The sequence below is a fragment of the Rattus norvegicus genome, chromosome 8, assembly GCF_036323735.1.
Source record: "Rattus norvegicus strain BN/NHsdMcwi chromosome 8, GRCr8, whole genome shotgun sequence".
NCBI lineage: Eukaryota > Metazoa > Chordata > Mammalia > Rodentia > Muridae > Rattus > Rattus norvegicus.
In genome coordinates, this window is record NC_086026.1 from 8,890,827 (window position 1) to 8,917,857 (window position 27,031).

Genomic DNA, 27,031 nt, shown 5'->3' on the forward strand with positions numbered 1-27,031 from the left:
TAGTTTCATGGGAGAATTTTAAACAGAGTGCTTGAGAAAGATAGAAAAATGTACCTTTATTTCAAGTGACTGAATCAAGTAATCTACACGATTTACCATAATTGTTTTGGCATAAAAGTCCTGTGGTTTGAAATTACTTGAAGATAGACTTGGGTTTTATTTAGATTTTTCAGTTTAACTCATTAGTACTATTGGTCCTAATCAAACTAATACTAGTGGTCACAAAGAGATATTTTGTTAATATTTTAACATTTCTGTTATGTATTTGACAAACTTTGCACTTTCTGAAGTCTTTTCAGAATAGTGGACACTTATTAAATGTGTATCTTTGTCTATATTTGGAGTTACTTAAAACCTAAAGTTTGTTTTATATTTAGATAATATTGAAACTGTCAGTTTTGTTTCATAAAAATTTAATATTTGGCTAAAAGATTTTGATGCAGTTTTGTCCTTTAAATTAAAGCTAGCCTTTTAAAAATTGCCTGAATGAGAAGATATTATAAATGCCAATTTGCATCTTCTATAGGTTTAAGGAAAAAAATCTACAATGTAAAGTTACTGACTCGGGCTTTTCTCTCTGCTTGGATTTCTATTTGTGTATCAAGATAATAAATAGACATAATTAGACGATGATTCAAATGTCAGGGCCCCATGCCAAATCAAATAATAAGGAGCTGTGCTCACCGAGAGAATGCAGTTATCATTTAAACATATCAGTGATGGTTTAAAAATAATGTGATTGCAGGATTTTTGGTTAGAATGTGATGGTAATGTGTTCAACTTTACATTTACATTCTTGCCAGGTTGCTTATATTTGCCAGAATAGAATTTGTTCCCCCTTGAATGTTACACGGATAACGGCATAGCTTCTTGAACAGTGAATAATCTTTTGATTTAGTATTTAACTAAATGCACTGTACATAGTTTTTTAATATGCAAGGAAGAAAGAAAACATGACTTGAAAGTTATGTGCTTCCTGTTGTTTGACCTTCACATGAATCATTTACTTATAAAAGCTAGCCTTTTAAAAGCATGTGCCTGGAGATTCTGCTTCTTCATAAGAAAGTACCATTTTAACTACCCCATTTATTTTATTTTTTATTTCATTTCTTTATTTTAAAGACTCTATTACCATGCCCACATTGAAGCCTCTCATTATTAACTCTTTCGGAGGTATGCATTAACTAGTAATGAACTCTCAGCTGCTGTTAAAATGATAAAGCCATGATAAAGGGATGCTAAAACTTTTGCAGAACTAAAATGCTTTCTTTCTTTCTTTTTTTTTTTTTTTTTCCGGAGCTGGTGACCGAACCCAGTGCCTTGCGCTTCCTAGGTAAGCGCTCTACCACTGAGCTAAATCCCCAGCCCCTAAAATGCTTTGTATAAACCATGTTCATTGCTATTTTGACTTCTAGTCACTGGTTAAGTGTAGGACTGGATTGAACATGCTCATGAATGATTTCATGAGACATTAATGAAATAAAGCCAGCATCCTAAACTCCTACACTCTTAATCCTCCTGCATGAGTTATAGATGTATAAAGGTGACAAGTTTCCTATTTTCATCTATATTTAACTTCAACTTCCCTTTCATCATTTTCTTTCCATATTTTAAGTCAGACCTTAAAAATAAATAATCCAGTACTGCAATCAGTGTTTGAATAATATAGAGACAACAAAACCATGGAAATTTTATAAAGAAAATCATTTATTTGATGCTTGTTTACATTGTCAGAGATTTACTCTATCGTTATATGGTAGGTAGTACTGGGACATGCCGACAGACATGATATTGAAAAGTACCTGAGAGCTCTACATGTAGATATTCTGCAACTTGCAAGAAGAAAGAAAGTCACTTTTGATTTGGTCACTGAAACCTCAAAACACAGTTCCAATGACACATTTCCTCAATGATCTCACATTTATGCCAAAAAGATACAATTCCTACTCCCTCTCGAGTAGTGTTATTCTCTGATAGCTAAGCAATCAAAGATATAAACCAATTGGGGAACACTCTTATTCAACCTGCCACATTACACTCCCTGTTCCCCATAGTCTTACAGCCATATCACAATACAAAAATGCATTCATTCCAACTTCAAATGTCCTTGTAGTCTAGACAGACCAACTTTTTTATGTGATTTTTTTAAAATTACACTTCAATTCTTATCCCTTTTCCAGTTTCCTGTACATAAAAACCCTATATGTTTGAGGCTCTTACCCATTTTTTCTATTAATTTAAGTGTATCTGGTTTGATATGCAGGTCCTTGATCCACTTGGATATGAGCATTGTTTAGGGCAATAAGAATTGATCAATTTGCATTCTTCTGTAGGCTGACCTCCAGTTGAACCAGCACCATTTGTTGAAAATTCTTTCTTTTTTCCACTGGATGGTTTTTATCTCCTTTGTCAAAGATCAAGTGACCATAGGTGTGTAGATTCATTTCTGAGTCTTCAATTAAATTACATTGATCAACCTGCCTGTTTCTGTACCAGTACGATACAGTTTTTATATCACTATTGCTCTGTAATACAGCTTGAAGTCAGGAATTGTGATTCCCCTGTAAGTTCTTTTATTGCTAGGGATAGTTTTTGCTATTCTTTTTGTTTTTGTTGTTGTTGTTGTTGTTGTTGATTTGTTGTTATTATTCCAAATGTATTTGAAAATGGCTCTATGAAGAATTGAGTTGGAATTTTGATGGGAATTGCACTGAATCTGTACATTGCTTTTGGCAAGATGGCCATTATTACAATATTAATCCTGCCAATTCATAAGCATGGGAGAACTTTCTGTCTTCCGAGATCTTCACTTTTGTTCTTCAGAAAATTGAAGTTCTAGTCATACAGATCTTTCCCTTGCTTGGTTAGAGTCACACCAAGGTATTTTATATTATTTGTGAAGGGTGTAATTTTCCTAATTTCTTTCTCAGCCTGTTAATTCTTTGAGTAGAGGAAAGCTACTCATTTGTTTGAGTTAAATTCTTATCCAGCCACTTTGCTGAAGATTTTTTTTATAAGGTTTAGGAGTTCTCTGGCAGTACTTTTGGGTCACTTAAGTATACTATCATATCGTCTGCATATAGTGATATTTTGACTTCTCCCTTTCTAATTTGTATCTCTTGACCTCTTGACCTGCTTTTCTTTGTCTGTTTGCTCTGGCTAGGACTTTGAGTAAAATATTGATTAGGTAGTAGATGATTCTTTTAATGTGCTCTTGGATTGAAAGAATTTTATTGAATAATTTTACATCGATACTCACACGGGAAATTGGTTTGAAGTTCTCTTTCTTTGTTAGGTCTTCGTGTGGTTTAGGTAGAGATGTAATTTTGGCTTCATAAAAGGAGTTGGGTAGTGTTCCTTCTGTTTTTACTTCTTGAGATAGTTTTCACAGTATTGGTATTAGGTCTTCTAGGAAGGTTTGATAGAACTTAGTACTAAACCCATCTGGTCCTGGGCTTTTTTTTTTGGTTGGGAGACTTTTAATGACTGCTTCTATTTCTTTAGGAGTTATGTGACAGTTTAAATGGTTTATCTGATCCTGATTTAACTTTGGTACCTGGTATCTGTCTAGAAAATCGTCCATTTCATCCAGATTTTCCAATTTTGTTGAGTATAGGCTTTTGTAGAAGAATTTTATGAACTTTTGGATTTCTTCACTTTCTGTTACATCTCCCTTCATATTTCTAATTTTGGTTTTTTAATTGGTATACTGTCTATGTGCCCTCTGGTTAGTCTCCCTGAGGGCTTATATATCTTGTTGATTTTCCCAAAGAACCAGCTTCTGGTTTTGTAGATTCATTGTGTAGTTTTTATGTTTGTTTCTACTTGGTTGATTTCAGCCCTGAGTTTGATTAATTCCTGCTGTCTACTCCTCTTGGTTGTATATGCTTCTTTTTGTTCTAGCTTTAAGTGTGCTGTCAAGCTGCTAGGGTATGCTCTCTCCAGTTTCTTTTTGGAGGCACTGAGAGCTATCAGTTTTCCCTGTAGCACTGCTTTCATTGTGTCCCATAAAATTGGGTAGGTGGTGCCTTCATTTTCATTAAATTCTAAAAAGTCTTTAATTTCTTTCATTTTTTTTCTTCCTTGACCATGTTATTGAGAAGAGCAATGTTCAGCTTCCATGTGTATGGGGCTTTTTGTGATTTTTGTGCTTATTGAAGACCAATTTTAATCAACGTTGATTTGATGGGATGCATGTGATAAATTCAATATTCTTGTATCTCTTGAGGCCTGGTTTGTGACTGGTTATATGGTCAATTTTAGAGAAGATACCATAAAGTTCTGAGAAGAAGGCATGTTGTTTTGTTTTAGGATGAAATGTTCTATAGATATCTCTTAAATTAATTTGGTTCATAACTTCTGTTAGTTCCTCTATGTCTCTGTTTAATTTCTGATTCCATGATTTGTCCATTGATGAGACTGGATTTTTGAAATTTCCTACTATTACTTTTTGAGGTGCAATGTGTGATTTGAGCTTTGGTGAGGTTTCTTTTATGAATGTAGGTGTTCTTGCATTTGGAGCATAGATATCAAGGTTTGAGAGTTCATATTGGTGGATTTTTCCTTTGAAGAACATGAAGTGTCCTTATCTTTTTTGATCACCTTTGCTTGAAATTAGATTTCATTTGATATCTGAATGGCTGCTGCAGCTTGTTTCTTGTAACCATTTGCTTGGGAAAAAATTTTTTTTCTTCTTTTTACTCTGAGGTAGTGTCTGTCTTTGTCACTGAGGTTTCTTTCTTGTATGTGACAAAATGCTGAGTCTTCTTTATGTATCTAGTCTGTTAGTCTATGTCTTTTTATTAGGAAATTGAGTCCATTTTGGGTGAGAGATGTTAGGTACCAATGATAGTTGTTTCCTGTTATTTTTGTTGTTAAAGGTGGAATTATATTTGTGTGGCTATCTTTTTTGGGGATTAGTCGAAACTAAATTACTTTCTTACATTTTCTAGGGTACACTTTCCCTCCATGTGTTGGAATTTTCAATCTTTTACCCCTTTTAAGACTAATTTTTTGGAAAGATTTTGTGTAAATCTTTTTGTCATGGAATATCCTGGTTTCTCCATCTATGTGAATTGAATAGTTTGCTGGATATACTAGGTTCTCTTAGGATCTGTATAACATCTGCCCATGATCTTCTGGCTTCCAAAGCCCCAAGAAAAGTGTTTGGTATAATTGTGGTAGGTATCTCTTTATATGCTACGTGACCTTTTCTCCTGATTGTTCTTAATATTCTTTCTTTGTTTTGTGCATTTGCTGTCTTCAATATTAGGTGACTGGAAGAATTTCTTTTCTGGTCCAATCTATTTGGAGTTCTGTAAACTTCTGGTATTTTTGGTGGGCATCTCTTTCTTTAGGTTAGGGAGTGTTCTTCTAAAATTTTGTTGAAGATATTTACTCGCCCTTTAAGTTGGGAATCCTCACTCTCTTCTATACCTATTATTCTTAGATTTAAACTCGTTGTATTCTTTGTTTCCTGGATATTTTGGGTTAGGAGCTTTTTGTGTTTTGCGTTTTCTTTGATCACTGAGTCAATGCTTTCTATATTATCTTCAACCCCTGAGATTCTCCCTATCCCTCATTCATTCTCTCTCTCTCTCTCTCTCTCTCTCTCTCTCTCTCTCTCTCTCTCTCTCTCTCTTTCTCTCTCTCTTCTTGGTAATGCTTGCATCTATGACTCCTGACCTAGGTTTTCTGTTTCTAGGGTTGTCTTCCGTTTTGATTTCTTTATTGTTTCTACTTCCATTTTTAGATCCTGGGTGATTTTGTTTGATTCCTTCACCTGTTTTTTTGTATTTTCTGTCTTTCTTTCTTTTTTTTTTTATCTGTATTAACTTGAGTATTTCTTATTTACATATCCTTTGTTATTCCCTTTCCCGGATTCTAGCCCAACATCCCCCTAACCCCTCTCACTCCTTTTCTATATTGGTATTCCCCTCCCCATCCTCCCTCCATCATCTCCTTCCACCCAACAATCAAGTTCACTAGGCATTCAGTCTTGGCAGGACCAAGGGCTTCCCCTTACACTGGTGCTCTTACTAGGCTATTCATTGCTACCTATGAGGTTGGAGCCCAGGGTCAGAACATGTATAGTCTTTGGGTAGTGTCATAGTTCCTGGAAGCTCTGGTTGGTTGGCATTGTTTTCATATGGTGCCATTCTCAGTTCAGTGGTTTGCTGCTGGCATTCGCCTATGTATTTCCTGCATTCAGTCTGGGTCTCTCAGGAGAGATCTACATCTGGTTCCTGTTGGCCTGCACTTCTTTGCTTCATCCATCTTATCTGATTGGGTGGCTGTATAAGTATGGGCCACATGTGGGGCAGGCTCTGAATGGGTGTTCCTTCTGCCTCTGTTTTAAAACCTTTCCTCCCAGGGGTTGGGGATTTAGCTCAGTGGTAGAGCGCTTGCCTTGCAAGCACAAGGCCCTGGGTTCGGTCCCCAGCTCCGAAAAAAAGAAAAAAAAAAGAAAAAAAAAAAACCTTTCCTCCCTTTTTCCTGCCAAGGGTATTCTTGTTCCCCTATAAAGAAGGAGTGGAGCATTGGCATTCTGGTCATCCCTCTTGAGTTTCATGTGTTTATGCATCTTGGGCAATTCAAGCATTTGGGCTATTCAAGCATTTGGGCTAATAGCCACTTATCAATGAGTGCATCCCATGTGTGTTTTTCTGTGATTGGGATACCTCACTCAGGATGATATTTTCCAGTTCAATCCATTTGAATATGAATTTCATAAAGTCATTGTTTTTGATAGCTAATATTCCATTGTGTAGATGTACCACATTTTCTGTATACATTCCTCTGTTGAAGGGAATCTGGGTTCTTTCCAGCTTCTGGCTATTATAAATAAGGCTGCTACAAACAGAGTGGAGCATGTGTCTTTGTTATATGTTGGGGCATCTTTTGGGTATATGCCCAAGAGAGGTATAGCTGTTTCCTCATGTAGTTCAATGTCCAATTTTCTGACGAAAATCCATACTGATTTCCAGAATGGTTGTCCCTCTCTGCAATCCCACCAACAATGGAGGAGTGTTCCTCTTTCTCCACATCCTCTCCAGCATTTGCTGCCATTTGAGTTTTTGATCTTAGCCATTCTCACTGGTGTGAGGTGAAATCTCAGGGTTGTTTTGATTTGCATTTCCCTTATGACTAAAGATGTTCAACATTTCTTTAGGAGTTTCTCAGCCATTTGGCATTCCTCAGCTGTGAATTCTTTGTTTAGCTCTGAGCTCCATTTTTTAGTAGGGTTATTTGTCTCCCTGCGGTCTAACTTCTTGAGTTCTTTGCATATTTTAGATATAAGGTCTCTATCTGTTGTAGGATTAGTAAAGATCTTTTCCCAATATGTTGGTTGTCATTTTGTCCTAACTAGAGTGTACTTTACCTTACAGAAGCTTTGCAGTTTTATGAGTTCCTATTTGTCTATTCTTGATCTTAGAGCATAAGCCATTGGTGTTTTGTTCAGGATATTTTCTCCAGTGCCCATGTGTTCGAGATGCTTCCCCACTTTTTCTTCTATTAGTTTGAGTGTATCTGATTTGATGTGGAGGTCCTTGACCCACTTGGACGTAAGTTTTGTACAGGGTGATAAGAATGGATCAATCTGCATTCTTCTACATTTTGACCTCCAGTTGAACCAGCACCATTTGCTGAAAATGCTATCTTTTTTCCATTTGATGGTTTTGGCTCCTTTGTCAAATTTCAAGTGACCATAGGTGTGTGGGTTCATTTCTGGGTCTTCAATTCTGTTCCATTGGTCTATCTGTCTGTCTCTGTACCAATAACATGCAGTGTTTTCACTATTGCTCTGTAATACTGCTTGAGTTCGGGGACAGTGATTACCCCAGAAGTCCTTTTATTAATGATGATAATTTTGTCTATCCTTGGTTTTTTGTTATTCAGGATGAATTTGCAAATTGTTCTGTCTAACTCTTTGAAGAATTGGATTGGTATTTTGATGGGGATTGCATTGAATCTGTAGATCGCTTTTGGTAAAATGACCATTTTTACTTTATTAATCCTGCCAATCCATGAGCATGGGAGACCTTTCAATCTTCTGAGGTCTTCTTCAATTTCTTTTTTCAGAGGCTTGAAATTATTATTGTACTGATCTTTTACTTGCTTGGTTAAAGTCAAACCGAGGTATTTTATATTATTTGGGACTATTATGAATGGTATTGTTTCCCTAATTTCTTTCTCAGCATGTTTCGCTTTTGTGTCGAGGAAGGCTCTTGATTTATTTGATTTAATTTTATACCCAGCCACTTTGCTGAAGTTCTTTAACAGATTTAGTAGTTGTCTGGTTTAATTTTGGGATCACTTAAATATACTATCATGTCATCTGCAAATAGTGATATTTTGACATCTTCTTTTCCAATCTGTATCCCCTTGACCTCCTTTTGTTTTCTGATTGCTCTGGCTAGAACTTCAAGAACTATATTGAATAAGTAGGGAGAGAGTGGGCAGCCTTGTCTAGTCCCTGATTTTAGTGGGATTGCTTCAAGTTTCTCTCCATTTAGTTTAATGTTAGCAACTGGTTTACTGTATATGGCTTTTACTATGTTTAGGTATGGGTCTTGAAATCCTATTCTTTCCAGGACTTTTATCATGAAGGGATGTTGAAATTTGTCCAATACTTTCTCAGCATCTAATGAAATGATCATGTTCTTTTGTCCTTCCAGTTTGCTTTAAAAATGTGTCACAGGTGTTGATGGTTTTCTGTAAATTAAACCATCCCTGCATTCCTGGGATGAAGCCTACTTGATCATGGTGGATGATTGTTTTGATGTGCTCTTGGATTCGGTTTGCCAGAATTTTATTGAGTATTTTTGCGTCGATATTCATAAGGGAAATTGGTCTGAAGTTCTCTTTCTTTGTTGGGTCTTTGTGTGGTTTAGGTATAAGAGTAATTGTGGCTTCAGAGAAGGAATTGGGTAGTGCTCCATCTGTTTCAATTTTGTGGAATAGTTTGGATAATATTGGTACGAGGTCTTCTAGGAAGGTCTGATAGAATTCTGCACTAAACCCGTCTGGACCTGGGCTCTTTTTGGTTGAGCGATCTTTAATGACTGCTTCTATTTCCTTAGGAGTTATGGGGTTGTTTAACTGGTTTATCTGTTCCTGATTTAACTTTGTTACCTGGTATCTGTCTAGGAAATTGTCCATTTCCTGCAGATTTTCAAGTTTTGTTGAATATAGTAGGATCTTATGATCCTTTGAATTTCCTCTGATTCTGTAGTTATGTCTCCCTTTTCATTTCTGATTTTGTTAATTTGGACACACTCTCTGTGTCCTCCCCTTAGTCTGGCTAAAGGTTTATCTCTATTGTTGATTTTCTCAAAGAACCAACTTTTGGTTCTGTTGATTCTTTCTATGGTCGTTTTTATTTCTACTTGGTTAATTTCAGCTCTGAGTTTGATTATTTCCTGCCTTCTACTCCTCCTGGTTGTATTTACTTCTTTTTGTTCTAAAGCTTTTTAGTGTGATGTCAAGGTGCTGACCTATGCGCTCTCCTGTTTCTTTCTGCATGCACTCAGAGCTATGAATTTTCCTCTTAGCAGAGCATTCATTGTGTCCCATAAGTTTTGGTATGTTGTACCTTCATTTTCATTAAATTATAAGAAGTCTTTAATTTCTTTCTTTATTTCTTCTTTGACCAGGTTATCATTTAGTAGAGCACTGTTCAACTTCCGTGTATATGTGGGCATTCTTCCCTTACTTTTATTGAAGGTCAGCTTTAGCCCGTGGTGGTCTGATAGGACGTATGGGATTATTTCTATCTTTCTGTATCTGTTGAGGTCTGTTTTATGACCAATTATATGGTCAATTTTGGAGAAAGTACCATGAGGTGGTGAGAAGTATGTATATCCTTTTGCTTTAGGATAGAATGTTCTATAAATATCTGTTAAGTCCATTTGCTTCATGGCTTCTCTTATATTGTCTATGTCTCTGTTTAATTTCTGTTTCCATGTTGTGTCCATTTATGAGAGTGGGGTGTTGAAATCTCCTACTATTATTGTGTGAGATGCAGGGTATGCTTTGAGCTTTAGTAAGGTTTTTTTATGTATGTAGTTGCCCTTGTATTTAGAGCATACATATTTAGGATTGAGAATTCATCTTTGCGAATTTTTCCTTTGATGAATATGAAGTATCCTTCCTTATTTTTTTGATGAGTTTTAGTTGAAAATCCATTTTATTCGATATCATAATGGCTGCTCCAGCTTTCTTCTTCAGACCATTTTCTTGGAAAGTTGTTTTCCAGCCTTTCACTCTGAGGAGGTATCTCTCTTTGTCTCTGAGTTGTGTGTCCTGTAGGCAGTAGAATGTAGGGTCCTCATTACATATCGAGTTTTTTTTATTAACTTGAGTATTTCTTACATACATTTCGAGTGTTATTCCCTTTCCAGGTTTCCGGACAAACATCCCCCTCCCCTCTCACCTTCTTTAGGGGTGCTCTCCTCCCCATCCTCCCCCCATTGCCGCCCTCCCCACAACAATCTAGTTCACTGGGGGTTCAGTCTTAGCAGGACCCAGGGCTTCCCCTTCCACTGGTGCTCTTACTAGGATATTCATTGCTACCTATGAGGTCAGAGTCCAGGGTCAGTCCATGTATAGTCTTTAGGTAGTGGCTTAGTCCCTGGAAGCTCAGGTTTCTTGAAATTGTTGTACGTATGGGGTCTCGAGCCCCTTCAAGCTCTTCCAGTTCTTTCTCTGATTCCTTCAACGGGGGACCTATTCTCAGTTCAGTGGTTTGCTGCTGGCATTCGCCTCTGTATTTGCTGTATTCTGGCTGTGTCTCTCAGGAGCGATCTACATCCGGCTCCTGTCAGTCTACACTTTTTTGCTTCATCCATCTTGTCTAAATGGGTGGCTGTATATGTATGGGCCACATGTGGGGCAGGCTCTGAATGGGTGTTCCTTCTGTGTCTGCTTTAATCTTTGCCTCTCTATTCCCTGCCAAGGGTATTCTTGTTCCCCTTTTAAAGAAGGAGTGAAGCATTCACATTTTGATCATCCTTCTTGAGTTTCATTTGTTCTAGGCGTCTAGGATAATTCAAGAATTTGGGCTAATAGCCACTTATCAATGAGTGCATACCATGTGTGTTTTTCTGTGATTGGGATACCTCACTCAGGATGATATTTTCCAGTTCCGACCATTTGCCTACGAATTTCATAAAGTCATTGTTTTTGATAGCTGAGTAATATTCCACTGTGTAGATGTACCACATTTTCTTTATCCATTCCTCAGTTGAAGGGCATCTGGGTTCTTTCCAGCTTCTGGCTATTATAAATAAGGCTGTGATGAACATAGTGGAGCCCGTGTCTTTTTTATATGTGGGGCATCTTTTGGGTATATGTCCAAGAGAAGTATAGCTAGGTCCTCAGGCAGTTCAATGTCCAATTTTCTGAGGAACCTCCAGACTGATTTCCAGAATGGTTGTACCAGTCGGCAATCCAGCCAACAATGGAGGAGTGTTCCTCTTTCTCCACATCCTCACCAGCATTTGCTGTCACCTGAGTTTTTGATCTTAGCCATTCTTACTGGTGTGAGGTGAAATCTGAGGGTTGTTTTGATTTGCATTTCCCTTATGACTAAAGATGTTGAACATTTCTTTAGGTGTTTCTCAGCCATTTGGAGTTCCTCAGCTGTGAATTCTTTGTTTAACTCTGAACCCCATTTTTTAATAGGGTTATTTGTCTTCCTGCGGTCTAACCTCTTGAGTTCTTTGTATATTTTGGATATAAGGCCTTTATCTGTTGTAGGATTGGTAAAGATCTTTTCCCAATCTGTTGGTTGCCGTTTTGTCCTACCACAGTGTCCTTTGCCTTACAGAAACTTTGCAGTTTTATGAGATCCCATTTATCGATTCTTGATCTTAGAGCATAAGCCATTGGTGTTTTGTTCAGGAAAATTTTTCCAGTGCCCATGTGTTCCAGATGCTTCCCTAGTTTTTCTTCTATTAGTTTGAGTGTATCTGGTTTGATGTGGAGGTCCTTGATCCACTTGGACTTAAGCTTTGTACAGGGTGATAAGCATGGATCGATCTGCATTCTTCTACATGTTGACCTCCAGGTGAACCAGCACCATTTGCTGAAAATGCTATCTTTTTCCATTGGATGGTTTTGGCTCCTTTGTCAAAAATCAAGTGCCCATAGGTGTGTGGGTTCATATCTGGGTCTTCAATTCTGTTCCATTGGTCTATCTGTCTGTCTCTGTACCAATACCATGCAGTTTTTAATCACTATTGCTCTGTAATACTGCTTGAGTTCAGGGATAGTGATTCCACCTGAAGTCCGTTTATTGTTGAGGATAGTTGACCAGTTTTAGGCCTTGGTGATCCGATAGCACGCATGGGATTATTTCTATCTTTCTGTACCTGTTGAGGCCCGTTTTTTGACCAATTATATGGTCAATTTTGGAGAAAGTACCATGAGGAGCTGAGAAGAAGGTATATCCTTTTGCTTTAGGGTAGAATGTTCTATTAATATCTGTTAAGTCCATTTGGCTCATAACTTCTTTTAGTCTGTCTACGTCTCTGTTTAATTTCTGTTTCCATGATCTATCCATTGATGAGAGTGGGGTGGGGAAGTCTCCTACTATTATTGTGTGAGGTGCAATGTGTGTTTTGAGCTTTAGTAAGGTTTCTTTTACGTATGTAGGTGCCCTTGTATTTAGGGCATAGATATTTAGGATTGAGAGTTCATCTTGGTGGATTTTTCCTTTGATGGATATGAAGTGTCCTTCCTTATCTTTTTTGTGACTTTTAGTTGAAAATTGATTTTGTTTGATATTAGAATGGCTACTCCAGCTTGCTTCTTCTGACCATTTGCTTGGAAAGTTGTTTTCCATCCTTTCACTCTGAGGTAGTGTCTGTCTTTGTCTCTGAGGTGTGTTTCCTGTAGGCAGCAGAATGCAGTGTCCTCGTTGCGTATCCAGTTTGTTAATTTATGTCTTTTTTGGGGGAGTTGAGGCCATTGATGTTGAGAGATATTAAGGAATAGTGATTATTGCTTCCTGTTATATTCATATTTGGATGTGAGGTTATGTTTGTGTGCTTTTCTTCTCTTTGTTTTCTTGCCAAGACAATTAGTTTCTTGCTTCTTCTATGGTATAGCTTGCCTCCTTATGTTGGGCTTTACCATTTATTATCCTTTGTAGTGCTTGATTTGTAGAAAGATATTGTGTAAATTTGGTTTTGTCATGGAATATCTTGGTTTCTCCATCTATGATAATTGAGAGTTTTGCAGGATAGTGTAACCTGGGCTGGCATTTGTGTTCTCTTAGGGTCTGTATGACATCTGTTCAGGATCTTCTGGCTTTCATAGTTTCTGGCAAAAAGTCTGGTGTAATTCTGATAGGTCTGCCTTTATATGTTACTTGACCTTTTTTCCTTACTGCTTTTAATATTCTTTCTTTATTTTGTGCGTTTGGTGTTTTGACTATTATGTGACGGGAGGTGTTTCTTTTCTGGTCCAATCTATTTGGAGTTCTGTAGGCTTCTTGCATGCCTATGGGTATCTCTTTCTTTAGGTTAGGGAAGTTTTCTTCTATGATTTTGTTGAAGATATTTACTGGTCCTTTGAGCTGGGGGTCTTCACTCTCTTCTATACCTATTATCCTTAGGTTTGATCTTCTCATTGAGTCCTGGATTTCCTGTATGTTTTGGACCAGTTGCTCTTTCTGCTTTACATTATCTTTGACAGTTGAGCCAATGATTTTTGTGGAATCTTCGGCTCCTGAGATTCTCTCTTCCATATCTTGTATTCTGTTGGTGAATCTCCTATCTACAGCTCCTTGTCTCTTCTTTTGGTTTTCTATATCCAGGGTTTTTTCCATGTTTTCTTTCTTGATTGCTTCTATTTCCATTTTTAATTCCTTCAACTGTTTGATTGTGTTTTCCTGGAATTCTTTCAGGGATTTTTGTGACTCCTCTCTATGGGCTTCTACTTGTTTATTTATGATTTCCTGGAATTCTTTCAGGGATTTTTGTGACTCCTCTCTATGGGCTTCTACTTGTTTATTTATGATTTCCTGGAATTCTTTCAGGGATTTTTGTGACTCCTCTCTATGGGCTTCTACTTGTTTATTTATGATTTCCTGGAATTCTTTCAGGGATTTTTGTGACTCCTCTCTATGGGCTTCTACTTGTTTATTTATGATTTCCTGGAATTCTTTCAGGGATTTTTGCGATTCCTCTCTGTAGGCTTCTACTTGTTCTCTAAGGGAGTTCTTCACGTCTTTCTTGAAGTCCTCCAGCATCATGATCAAATATGATTTTGAAACTACATCTTGCTTTTCTGGTGTGTTTGGATATTCCGTGTTTGCTTTGGTGGGAGAATTGGGCTCTGATGATGCCATGTAGTCTTGATTTCTGTTGCTTGGGTTTCTGCGCTTGCCTCTCGCCATCAGATTATCTCTAGTGTTACTTTGTTGTGCTATCTGACAGTGGCTAGACTGTCCTATAAGCCTGTGTGTCAGGAGTGCTGTAGACATGTTTTCCTGTTTTCTTTCAGGCAGGTATTGGAACAGAGTGTTCTGCTTTCGGGCGTGTAGTTTTTCCTATCTACAGGCCTTCAGCTGTTCCTGTGTGCCTGAGTCTGGTGTTCACCAGGCAGGTCTCTTGCAGCAGAAAAGTTGGTCTTACCTGTGGTCCCGAGGCTCAAGTTTCCTCGTGAGGTGCTACCTACGAGCTCTGCGCGTTGGCAGCAACCTGGAAGATCTGCGCCACCCTTTCCGGGAGCCTTGGTACACCAGGGTTCCAGATGGCATTTGGTGTTTTCCTCTGGCATCAGAGATGTGTGCAGAGTGCCGTCTCTTCTGGTTTCCCAGGCGTGTCTGCCTCTCTGTAGGTTTAGCTCTCCCTCCCACGGGATTTGGGTGCAGAGAACTGTTTATCAGGTCTGTCCCTTCAGGTTTCTTCGGTGTCACAGGCGCTGGGTCCTGCAGCTCCTGGGCCCTCCCCCACGGGAACCCAGAGGCCGTATACAGTTTCTTCTTGGGCCAGGGATGTGGGCAAGGGTGGGCAGTGTTGGTGGTCTCTTCTGCTCTGCAGCCTCAGGAGTGCCCACCTGACCAGGCGGTGAGTTCTCTCTCCTACGGGGTTTTGGAGCAGAGAGCTGCTGCGGGCCAGGGTCCGCGGGTTTGGGCCATATCGAATTTTTTAATCTGTGTTTTTATTGGGGCGTTGAGACCATTCATGTTCAGAGATAATAAGGAATAGTGATTTTTGCTTCTTGTTATATTCATATTTGGATGTGAGGTTATGTTTTTGTACTTTTCTTCTCTTTGTTTTGTTTCCAATACGATTTGTTTCTTGCTTTTTCTGTGGTGTAGCTTGCCTCCTTATGTGGGACTTTACCATTTATTATCCTTTGTAGTGCTCAATTGTAGAAATATATTGTATAAATTTGATTTTGTCATGGAATATCTTGGTTTCTCCATCTATGTTATTTGAGAGTTTTGCTGGATGCAGTCCCTGGGCTGGCATTTGTGTTCGCTTAAGGTCTGTATGACGTCTGTCCGGGATCGTCTGGCTTTCATTGTCTCTGTTGAGAAGTCTGGTGTGATTCTGATAGGTCTGCCTTTATATGTTACTTGACATTTTTCCCTTACTGCTTTTAATATCTTTTTTTCTTTTGTACACTTGGTGTTTTGACTATTATGTGACGGGAGGAGTTTCTTTTCTGGTCTAATCTATTTGTAGTTCTGTAGGCTTCTTGTATATTTATGGGCATCTCTTTCTTTAGGTTACAGAAATTTTCTTCTACGACTTTTTTGAAGATATTTACTGGTCCTTTGAGCTGGGAGTCTTCATTCTCTTCTATACATATTATGCTTAGGTTTGATCTTCTCATTGGGTCCTGGATTTCCTGTATGTTTTGGATCAGTAGCTTTTCCATTTTCCATTATCTTTGACAGTTGTGTCGATGATTTCTATGGAATCTTCTGGTCCTGAGATTCTCTCTTCTATCATTTGTATTCTGCTGGTGATGCTTGTATCTACGGCTCCTTGTCTCTTCCTTTGATTTTCTATATCCATGGTTATTTCCCTGTGTTCTTTCTTCATTGCTTCTATATCCCTTTTTAATTCCTTCAACTGCTTAACTGTGTTTTCCTGGAATTCTTTCAGGGATTTTTGTGGTTCCTCTCTATAGGCTACTACTTTTTTATTTATGTTTTCCTGCATTTCTCTAAGAGAGATCTTCATGTCTTTCTTGAAGTCCTATAGCATCATGATGAAATGTGATTTTAAATCTAGATCTTGCTTTTCTGCTGTGTTTTGATATTCAGTGTTTGCTTTGGTGTGAGAATTGGGCTCCGATGATGCCAGGTAGTCTTGGTATCTGTTGCTTGGGTTCCTGTGCTTGCCTCTTGCCATCAGGTTGCCTCTGGTGTTACCTTGTTCTGCTATTTCTGACAGTGGCTAGATCGTCTTATAGGCCTGTGTATCAGGAGTGCTGTAGACCTGTTTTCCTGTTTTCTTTCAGCCAGTTGTGGGAGCAGAGTGTTCTGCTTTTGGTCAATTAGTCATTCCTGTCTACTGGTCTTCAGCTGTTCCTGTTGGCCTGTGTCCTGAATCCACCAGACAGGTTGCTTGGAGCAGAAAAGTTGGTCTTCCCTGTGGTCCCGTGGCTCAAGTTGCTCTTGGGGGACTGCTTTTGATCTCTCCTTGAGGGCATCAACCAGGAGGGCCTGTGCTGCCTTTTCTAGGACCCCCCCATGCCCCGGGGTCCCAGATAATGTTAGGTGTTTTCCTCTGGTGTCAGAAATGTGGGCAGAGTGTGGCTTTTCTGGCTTCCCAGGTGTGCCTGCCCCTCTGAAAGTTTATCTCTCCCTTCCACGGGATTTTGGTGCAGAGAACTGTTGATCAGGTTCCTTCAGTTGCGTCCAGTGTCTGGAGCACAGTGGACCTGCTGCTCCAGTGCCCCTATCTTCAGGTTCCCAGAGGCCCTATAAATTTCGTCTTGGGCCACAGATGTATTCATGGGTGGGCAGTATTGGTGGTCTCTCATGCTCTGTAGTCTCAGGAGTGCCCACCTGTGTGGGCGGTGAACTCATTCACCCAAGGGGTTTGGGAGCAGTGAGCTGTGGGCCAGGACCAGCGAGGGTGGCTCCAGCTAGCATTTTTCTCCACTTTTATTCTCAGAGTTGACATTGAGTGACAGAATTGCAAATTAACAGTTTTTCATGATAAAAATGTCTTCCCATTAGACTGAATAATCTAAAATTTGAATTAGTCTTGAGTAAGGACAATGTTTCCAATAACCAAGAAAGAAGTAACCTTCATTTCTGTGATCAAATCTATTTCAAAATTTCTGTTTTATGACATGATAGTTGAAAAGTTCCAAACATATTTATTAATTTTAACATATCATAATAAAGCTGTAAGAACATTGCAGTCAGCTATCAAGGACCCATGATTGACTTCAACTTAAGTTTAATTTATCAATGTGTAAGCATTTCTTTCTCTGTTAAAAGAATACTAGTCTATTAGATAATATAAAATATTAACCTATAGGGTTGATGAGGTCTGATTTTATATTTGTTTACTTTATATATTATCAGAACACCAGACATAACTTTACTGATTTTGAGTCTTTTTTTGCTCTACTAAATAATGTGGATGTTAAAAATTCTTTTAGGATTTAATATAATATATTTACTTATTATCACCCTTCATTTATCTTCCCCAACTCCCCCCAGTCAAAGTTTGTTCCTCCTGGCTCCCTACACTTTTGTTTTTTTGTTTTTGTTTTTGTTTTTTTTTTTTTTTGTTTTTTTTGTTTTTTTTTTTTTTTTTTTGGCTGCCCTAGAACTTGCTATGTGGACCAGACTGGTATCAAATGTACAGAGATCTGCCTGCCTTTCTCACCCAAGTTCTGGTACTAAAAGCACATGCCACTATTGCCTGGCAGAAAATGTTTCTTTCTTTATTTTTTATTAACTTGAGTATTTCTCATTTTCATTTCGAGTATTATTCTCTTTCCCGGTTTACGGGACAACATCCCCCAACACCTCCCCCTCCTCTTCTTTATGGATGTTCCGGTCCCCATCTTCCCCCAATGCCGTTCTCCCCCCAAAATCACGTTCACTGGGGGTTCAGTCTTAGCAGGACCCAGGGCTTCCCCTTACACTGGTGATCTTACTAGGATATTCACTGCTACCTATGAGGTCAGAGTCCAGGTTCAGTACATGTATAGTCTTTAGGTAGTGGCTGAGTCCCTGGGAGCTATGGTTGCTTGGCATTGTTGTTCCTATGGGGTCTTGAGCCCCTTCAAGCTCTTCCAGTTCTTTCTCTGATTCCTTCAACGGGGGTCCTATTCTCAGTTCAGTGGTTTGATGCTGGCATTCGCCTCTGTATTTGCTGTATTCTGGCTGTGTCTCTCAGGAATGATCTACATCCGGTTCTTGTCTGCCTGCACTTCTTTGCTTCATCCATCTTGTCTAATTGGGTGGCTGTATATGTATGGGCCACATGTGGGACAGGCTCTGAATGGGTGTTTCTTCTGTCTCTGTTTTAATCTTTGCCTCTCTCTTCCCTGCAAAGGGTATTCTTGTTCCCCTTTTAAAGAAGGAGTGAAGCATTCACATTTTGATCATCCATCTTGAGTTTCATGTATTCTATGCTACTAGGGTAATTCAAGCATTTGGGCTAATAGCCGCTTATCAATGAGTGCATACCATGTGTGTTTTTCTGTGATTGGGATACCTCACTCAGGATGATATGTTCCAGTTCCAACCATTTGCCTATGAATTTCATAAAATCATTGTTTTTGATAGCTGAGTAATATTCCATTGTGTAGATGTAACACATTTTCTGTATCCATTCCTCTGTTGAAGGGCATCTGGGTTCTTTCCAGCTTCTGGCTATTATAAATAAGGCTGTTATGAACATAGTGGAGCATGTGTCTTTTTATATGTTGGGGAATCTTTTGGGTATATGCCCAAGAGAAGTATAGCTGGATCCTCAGGCAGTTCAATGTCCAATTTTCTGAGGAACCTCCAGACTGAATTCCAGAATGGTTTTACCAGTCTGCAATCCCACCAACAATGGAGGAGTGTTCCTCTTTCTCCACATCCTCTCCAGCACTTGCTGTCACTTGAGTTTTTGATCTTAGCCATTCTCACTGGTGTGAGGTGAAATCTGAGGGTTGTTTTGATTTGCATTTCCCTTATGACTAAAGATGTTGAACATTTCTTTAGGTGTTTCTCAGCCATTTGGACTTCCTCAGCTGTGAATTCTTTGTTTAGCTCTGAACCCCATTTTTAATGGGGTTATTTGTCTCCCTGCGGTCTAACTTCTTGAGTTCTTTGTGTATTTTGCATATAAGCCGTCTATCTGTTGTAGGATTAGTAAAGATCTTTTCCCAACCTGTTGGATGCCGTTTTGTCCTAACCACAGTATCCTTTGCCTTACAGAAGCTTTGCAGTTTATGAGATCCTATTTGTCGATTTTTTATCGTAGAGCATAAGCCATTGGTGTTTAGTTCAGGAAATTTTTTCCAGTGCCCATGTGTTCAAAATGCTGCCCTTGTTTTTCTTCTATTAGTTTGAGTGTATCTGGTTTGATGTGGAGGTCCTTGATCCACTTGGACTTAAGCTTTGTACAGGGTGATAAGCATGGATCGATCTGCATTCTTCTACATGTTGACCTCCAGTTGAACCAGCACTATTTGCTGAAAATGCTATCTTTTTTCCATTGGATGGTTTTGGCTCCTTTGTCAAAAATCAAGTGACCATAGGTGTGTGAGTTCATTTCTGGGTCTTCAATTCTGTTCCATTGGTCTATCTGTCTGTCTCTGTACCAATACCATGCAGTTTTTATCACTATTGCTCTGTAATACTGCTTGAGTTCAGGGATAGTGATCCCCCCTGAAGTCCTTTTATTGTTGAGGATAGTGTTAGCTATCCTGGGTTTTTTGTTATTCCAGGTGAGTTTGCAAATTGTTCTGTCTAACTCTTTGAAGAATTGGATTGGTATTTTGATGGGGATTGCATTGAATCTGTAGATCACTTTTGGTAAAATGGCCATTTTTACTATATTAATCCTGCTAATCCATGAGAATGGGAGATCTTTCCATATTCCGAAGTCTTCTTCAATTTCTTTCTTCTGAGTCTTGAAGTTCTTATTGTACAGATCTTTTACTTGCTTCGTTAAAGTCACACCAAGGTCCTTTATATAATTTGGGTCTATTATGATGGGTGTCGTTTCCCTAATTTCTTTCTTGGCTTGTTGCTCATTTGTGTAGAGGAAGGCTACTGATTTATTTGAGTTAATTTTATACCCAGCCACTTTGCTGAAATTGTTTATCAGCTTTAGTAGTTCTCTGTCGGAACTTTTGTGATCACTTAAATGTACTATCATATCATCTGCAAATAGTGATATTTTGACTTCTCGTTTTCTGATCTGTATCCCTTGACCTCCTTTTGTTGTCTGATTGCTCTGGCTAGAACTTCAAGAACTATATTGAATAAGTAGGGAGAGAGTGGGGAGTCTAGTCCCTGATTTTAGTGGGATTGCTTCAAGTTTCTCTCCATTTAGTTTAATGTTAGCAACTGGTTTGCTGTATATGGCTTTTACTATATTTAGATATGGGCCTTGAATTCCTATTCTTTCCAGGACTTTTATCATGAAGGAGTGTTGAATTTTGTCAAATGCTTTCTCAGCATCTAATGAAATGATCATGTGCTTTCGTTCTTTCAGTTTTTTTGAAAATGTATCACATGTGTTGATGGTTTTCCATAAATTAAACCATGCCTGCATGCCTGGGATGAAGCCTTCTTGATCATGGTGGATGATTGTTTTGATGTGCTCTTGGATTCCGTTTGCCAGAATTTTATTGAGTATTTTTGCATCGATATTCATCAGGGAAATTGGTCTGAAGTTCTCTTTCTTTGTTGGGTCTTTGTGTGGTTTAGGTATAAGAGTAATTGTGGCTTCATAGAAGGAATTCGGTAGTGCTCCATCTGTTTCAATTTTGTGGAATAGTTTGGATAGTATTGGTATGACGTCTTCTATGAAGGTCTGATAGAATTCTGCACTAAACTCGTCTGGAGCTGGGCTCTTTTTGGTTGGCAGACCTTTAATGACTGCTTCTATATCCTTAGGAGGTATGGGGTTGTTTAACTGGTTTATCTGTTCCTGACTTAACTTCGATACCTGGTATCTGTCTAGGAAATTATCCATTTCTTCCAGATTTTCCAGTTTTGTTGAATAAAGGCTTTTGTAGTAGGATCTGATGATTTTTTTTGAATTTCCTCTGATTCTGTAGTTATGTCTCCCTTTTTATTTCTGATTTTGTTAATTTGTACACACTCTCTGTGTCCTCTCGTTAGTCTGGCTAAGGGTTTATCTATCTTGCTGATTTTCTCAAAGAACCAACTTTTGGTTCTGTTGATTCTTTCTATGTTCCTTTTTGTTTCTATTTGGTTACTTTCAGCTCTGAGTTTGATTATTTCCTGCCTTCTACTCCTCCTGGGTGTATTTGCTTCTTTTTCTTCTAGAGCTTTTATCTGTGCTGTCAAGCTGCTGACATATGTTCTTTCCTGTTTTTTTCTGCAGGCACTCAGAGCTATGAGTTTTCCTCTTAGCACAGCTTTCATTGTGTCCCATAAGTTTGGGTATGTTGTACCTTCATTTTCATTACATTTTAAGAAGACTTTAATTTCCTTCTTTATTTCTTCCATGACCAGGTTATCGTTGAGTAGAACATTGTTCAACTTCCATGTATATGTGGGCGTTCTTCCCTTATTGTTATTGAAGACCAGCTTTAGGCCGTGTTTGTCAGATAGCATGCATGGGATTATTTCTATCTTTCTGTACGTGTTGAGGCCCGTTTTTTGACCAATTATATGGTCAATTTTGGAGAAAGTACCATGAGGAGCTGAGAAGAAGCTATATCCTTTTTTCTTCTGACTTTCATAGTCTCTGGTGTGAAGTCTGGTGTAAATCTGATAGGTCTGCCTTTATATGTTATTTTACCTTTTTCTCTTACTGCTTTTAATATTCTTTCTTTCTTTTGTTCATTTGTTGGTTTGACTATTATGTGACGGGTTGAGTTTCTGTTCTGGTCCAATCTGTTTGGAATTCTGCAGGCTTATTGTATGTATATGGGCATCTCTTTCTTTTTTTTTTTTTTTTTTTTTTTTTTTGGTTCTTTTTTTCGGAGCTGGGGACCGAACCCAGGGCCTTGAGCTTCCTAGGCAAGCGCTCTACCACTGAGCCAAATCCCCAACCCCTATCTCTTTCTTTAGGTTAGGGAAGTATTCTTCTATGATTTTGTTGAAGATATTACTGGTCTTTTGAGCTGGTAATCCTCACTCTCTTCTATACCTATTATCCTTAGGTTTGATCTTCTCATTGTGTCCTGGATTTCCTGTTTGTTTTATGCCAGTCGCTTTTTCCATTTTACATTATCTCTACCAGTTGTTTTGATAATTTCTATGGAGTCTTCTGCTCCTAATATTCTCTCTTCTATCTCCTGTATTCTATTGGTGATGCTTGTATCTACGGCTCCTTGTCTCTTCTTTTGGTTTTCTATATCCAGGGTTGTTTCCATGTGTTCTTTCTTGATTGCTTCTATTTCCATTTTTAATTCCTTCAAGTGTTTGATTGTGTTTTCCTGGAATTCTTTCAGGGATTTTTGTGATTCCTCTCTATAGGCTTCTACCTGTTTATTTATGTTTTCCTGTGTTTCTTTAAGGGAGTTCTTCATGTCTCTCTTGAAGTTCTCCAGCATCATGATCAAATATGATTTTGCAACTAGATCTTGCTTTTCTGGTGTGTTTGGGTATTCTGTGTTTGCTTTGGTGTGAGAATTGGGCTCCGATGATGCCCTGTAGTCTTGGTTTCTGTTGCTTGGGTTCCTTTGCTTGCCTCTCGCTATCAGATTATCTATTGTGTTACTTTGTTCTACTATTTCTGACAGTGGCTAGACTGTTCTATAAGCCTGTGTGTCAGGAGTGCTGTAGACCTGTTTTCCTGTTTTCTTTCAGCCAGTTTTGGGAACAGAGAGTTCTGCTTTCGGTCGTGTAGTTTTTCCTATCTACAGGTCTTCAGGTGTTCCTGTGGGCCTGTGTCTTGAGTTCACCAGGCAGGTCGCTTGGAGCACGAAGGTTTTTCTTACCTGTGGTTCCGAGGCTCAAGTTTGCTCGTGGGGTGTTGCTTTTGAGCTCTCCATGGGGGCAGCAACCAGGAAGATCTGCGCCGCCCTTTCCGGGAGCTTCCGTGCACCAGGGTTCCAGATGGCGTTTGATGTTTTCCTCTGGAATCAGTAATGTGGGCAGAGTGTAGTCTCTTCTGGTTTCCCAGGAGTTTCTGCCTCTCTGAAGGTTTCGCTTTCTGTCCCATGGGATTTGGGTGCAGAGAACTGTTTATCTGGTCGGTCCCTTCAGGTTCCGGCAGTGTCTCAGACGAAGGGGACCCACTGCTCCTGGCCCTTATCTCCAGGAACCCAGAGGCAGTATACAGTTTCCTCTTGGGCCAGGGATGTGGGCAGGGGTGGGCAGTGTTGGTGGTCTCTTCCGCTCTGCAGTCTCAGGAGTGCCCCCCTGTCAGGGCGGTGAACTCTCTCTCCCACGGGGTTTGGGAGCAGTGAGCTGCTGCGGGCAGGGATCCGAGGGTTTGGGAATCCCACTAAAAACCGGAAGTGCTCACTACACTTTGTTCCTCTATTTCAAGACACTGCCTTCCAGCTGATGTCCCTTCTGTCACATTATCCCACTTCTTCTGTTTTGTAGATGGATCAACTGGGACCTTCATCCACACTCAATTTTTCTCTGCATTTTGACCAGTTTCCACTTTCTGTAATGATCTTTATTCACTAAAAGAAGCATCTTTATAGAGGGAAAAGTATACTTACTTATGGATATAATAAGTATTTAGTATACAGTTAGAAATTTTGTATCATAATATCCAAAAATTCAATATAAGGTATCTTTAACTTCTTCTTTTTAATTGTATTTAATCTTTTTTTTTTTTTTTTTTTTTTTTTTAGCAATCCAGACTATTCCTCTCTCGATCCACCCTCTGACTGTTCTAGATCTCATACCTCCTCTCTGGTCTCCATGAGGTTGGCCCCACCCCCACACTCCACCAGAACTCCCCACTCCCTGGGGCCTTCAGTTTCTTGAGGGTTAAGTGATTGATTCTTCTTTGACTGAGTCCTGACCAAGCAGTCCTCTGCTGTCTATGTTTTGGGGGCCTCATATCAGCTGGTGTATACTGCCAGGTTGGTGGCCCAGTGTTTGAGAGATTTCAGGGTTCCAGGTTAGTTGAAACTGCCGGTCTCCCTGCAGGATTGGCCCTTCTCCTCAGCTTCTTCCAGCTTTTCCCTAATTCAACCACAGAGGTCAGCAGTTTCTATCCATGGGCTGGGTGTAACATCTGATACTTAGTTGTTTGTTGAGCCTTTCAGATGGCACTCATGATAGGCTCCTTTTTTTCAGCACACCGTAGCTTCAGTAATAGTGTCAGGCCTTGGAGCCTCACCTTGAGCTGGATCTCAATTTGTGTCTCATCTTTTTCTAGAACTGCCTTTCAAATTGGATAGCACGAACTGAGATTTTTATGTATATGCTAATTCTCTTGCTACTCCTCTTTTTGTGTACACGTCTTTGTCAGTATTCTATGCATTATAACTCTTATAAAAAGTATTTAGTTGGGGTAGTTTATAGTTTCAGAGGTTTAGTCAATTATAATCATGGTGGGAAACATGGTGACATGCAGTTAGGTATGGTGCAGGAAAAATTGCAAATTCTACATTTGGATCTGCATGCAGAAGGAAGACAGAAAGATGCTGGGTCTGGCTTGGGCTTTTGAAACCTCTAAGCCCAGAATAAGGGCTATACTTCCTGCTTCAATTAGGTCCACTTTCTAAGTATTCAAGTATGTGAAACAATGGAGTCCATTATGATTGTTCCTATATAGCTATTGTATTATCTGTTGAAGATCCTCTAAATTCCAAATAATTGCTTGCTGGGTTATAGACTCTTAACAGTATCCTCATATTTAAAACACATATTTTACCAATTTAAATTTTTTTCAGAAAAAAAATTCGACCTTCAGCTTTACAAAGGAGATGCCTGATATTAGAGATGTTTTTTTATTACACTGTAGTATAGTAGATGCTATATGAAGTCATTAGCTCTTGACTTGTACACTTGACTCACAAGGATTCATTATTAGAGACCTTATCTATCCAAAGATACTGGTTTTATTTGTGGAAAATCCCTGCCTTCGCTGCTACTCACTCTCTGACTTTCATGCTTAGAAATTTGAGTTTTATAGGTATTTCTTATAATTGTAACCATATACCTTGCTTGGTTTTGTACACGGTATATCATGTATCAATAGCCTGTGCCTTTCTGTTACTGAAAGCACTTCCATGGTAAAGATATGTACATATTAGACAGTGCCTATTGTTTATCAATTCACTGGTGGATGGGTATCAACTGATTATAGATTTTGTCTATTATGAGTGATATCAAAGTGATTGTTCACATACAAAAGTTTGCAGGAACATTTTGCTGTTTCTATTTCATGACTGATAGGAAAGAAACTGTCGTGTCTCATCGGAAACATGTGTTTAGATTCTTAAAATATTACTAATTATTTCCCATGAAAGTTACAGCAGCATGTAAATTCCAACATTTTTATAATCTTACTAAAACAAAAATTTTTATGATTTTTGCTTAAGTGTGCATATTCATTATTTTCATTTCATTGTTTCGTCCCACAATTCATGCTTTTTACATACGATATTGGCATTTTCAAGTCTTCTACATTTATATTAAGGTTGAAAAATATTGTTTGTTCACCAATAATGAAAAGCAGCTGGGGTTCTCACTTTTCAATTGACAAGAATGTACAGTGGTCCTAACAAATTCTGAGCTAGCACTCTTCACAGAGTTGTTTATCTCCAGCCCTATTGCTGGAGCCTTGATCATCCATACTGCATCTATAGACCAATTTACTATAAGATTGGAAAAGCTCCATGAGAACTTTATCTATTTCACCTTTTGAAATAATATTTTTAACCTTTGTGAAGAGATGTTTTACAATTGTAGGTCTGGAAGAATTTTGGTAATTGTTTTGTTTTCCTTTATTGGATATTTTTATTTACATTTTAAAAACCCTTTCCTTTTTTCCCCTCCAGAAACCCACTATCCAATTCCCCAAGCCCTGTTTCTATGAGAATGCTCCCTCACCCTCCTAACCATTCCCTTCCACTTCCCCACACTGATATTCTCTTACACTGGGAGTCCAGCCCTGGCAATGACTTTTCTTCCCATTGGTGACCAACAAGACCATCCTCTGCTACATATGGTGCTGGAGCCATGGGTCTGTTCATGTGTACTCTTTGAATGGTGGTTTAGGCCCAGGGAGCTCTGGTATTGTTTTTATGGGGTTGTAAAACCCTTCAGCTCCTTCAGTCTTTCTCTAACTCCTCCAATAATGACCCCATTCTCAGTTCAATGGTTGGCTGTGAATATTCACCACTGTATTTATCATGGTATGTCAGAGTCTATCAGGAGACAGCTACATCAGGCTCCTGTCAGCACTTCTTGGCATCAGCAGTATTGTCTGAGTTTGTTGGCTGTATGTATATGGGCTGGATCCCAATGTGGGACAAGCTCTGAATGACCATTCCTTCAGTCTCTACTCCAAATTGTGTCTCCAAAAAAATTATGAATATTTTTGCTCCCGCTTTTAACTGAAGCAGCTAAATTTTGGTGATCCTTTTTCTTGAGCTTCACATGGTCTGTGGATTTTATCTTGGGTAATTTGAGCATTTGGGCTTATATCCAGTTATCAGTGAGTGACTACCATGTGGATTTTTTGTGAATGGGTCACCTCACTCAAGACGATATTTTCTAGTTCCATCCATTTACCTATGAATTTCAAGAAGTCATTATTTTTAATAGCTGAGTAGTACTCCATTGTGTAGACATTACACATTTTCTGTATCCATTCCTCTGTTGAAGGACATGTGGGTTCTTTCAAGCTCTGGCTATTATACATAAGGTTGGTAT

At 38.8% G+C, this 27,031-nt stretch overlaps 1 protein-coding gene across 8 annotated transcripts in view; it reads left to right on the forward strand.

Annotated features, from left to right (window-relative positions):
• Positions 1 to 27,031, forward strand: part of Gucy1a2 (guanylate cyclase 1 soluble subunit alpha 2) — a 389,111-nt gene that overhangs the window by 105,615 nt on the left and 256,465 nt on the right. Inside the window, exon 5 of one of the 8 annotated variants that reach the window (XM_039082124.2) lies at positions 1,300 to 26,174. Coding sequence (XP_038938052.1) covers positions 1,300 to 1,386 — 87 coding nt within the window. The 3' untranslated portion in view covers positions 1,387 to 26,174. 8 annotated transcript variants of the gene reach the window in all.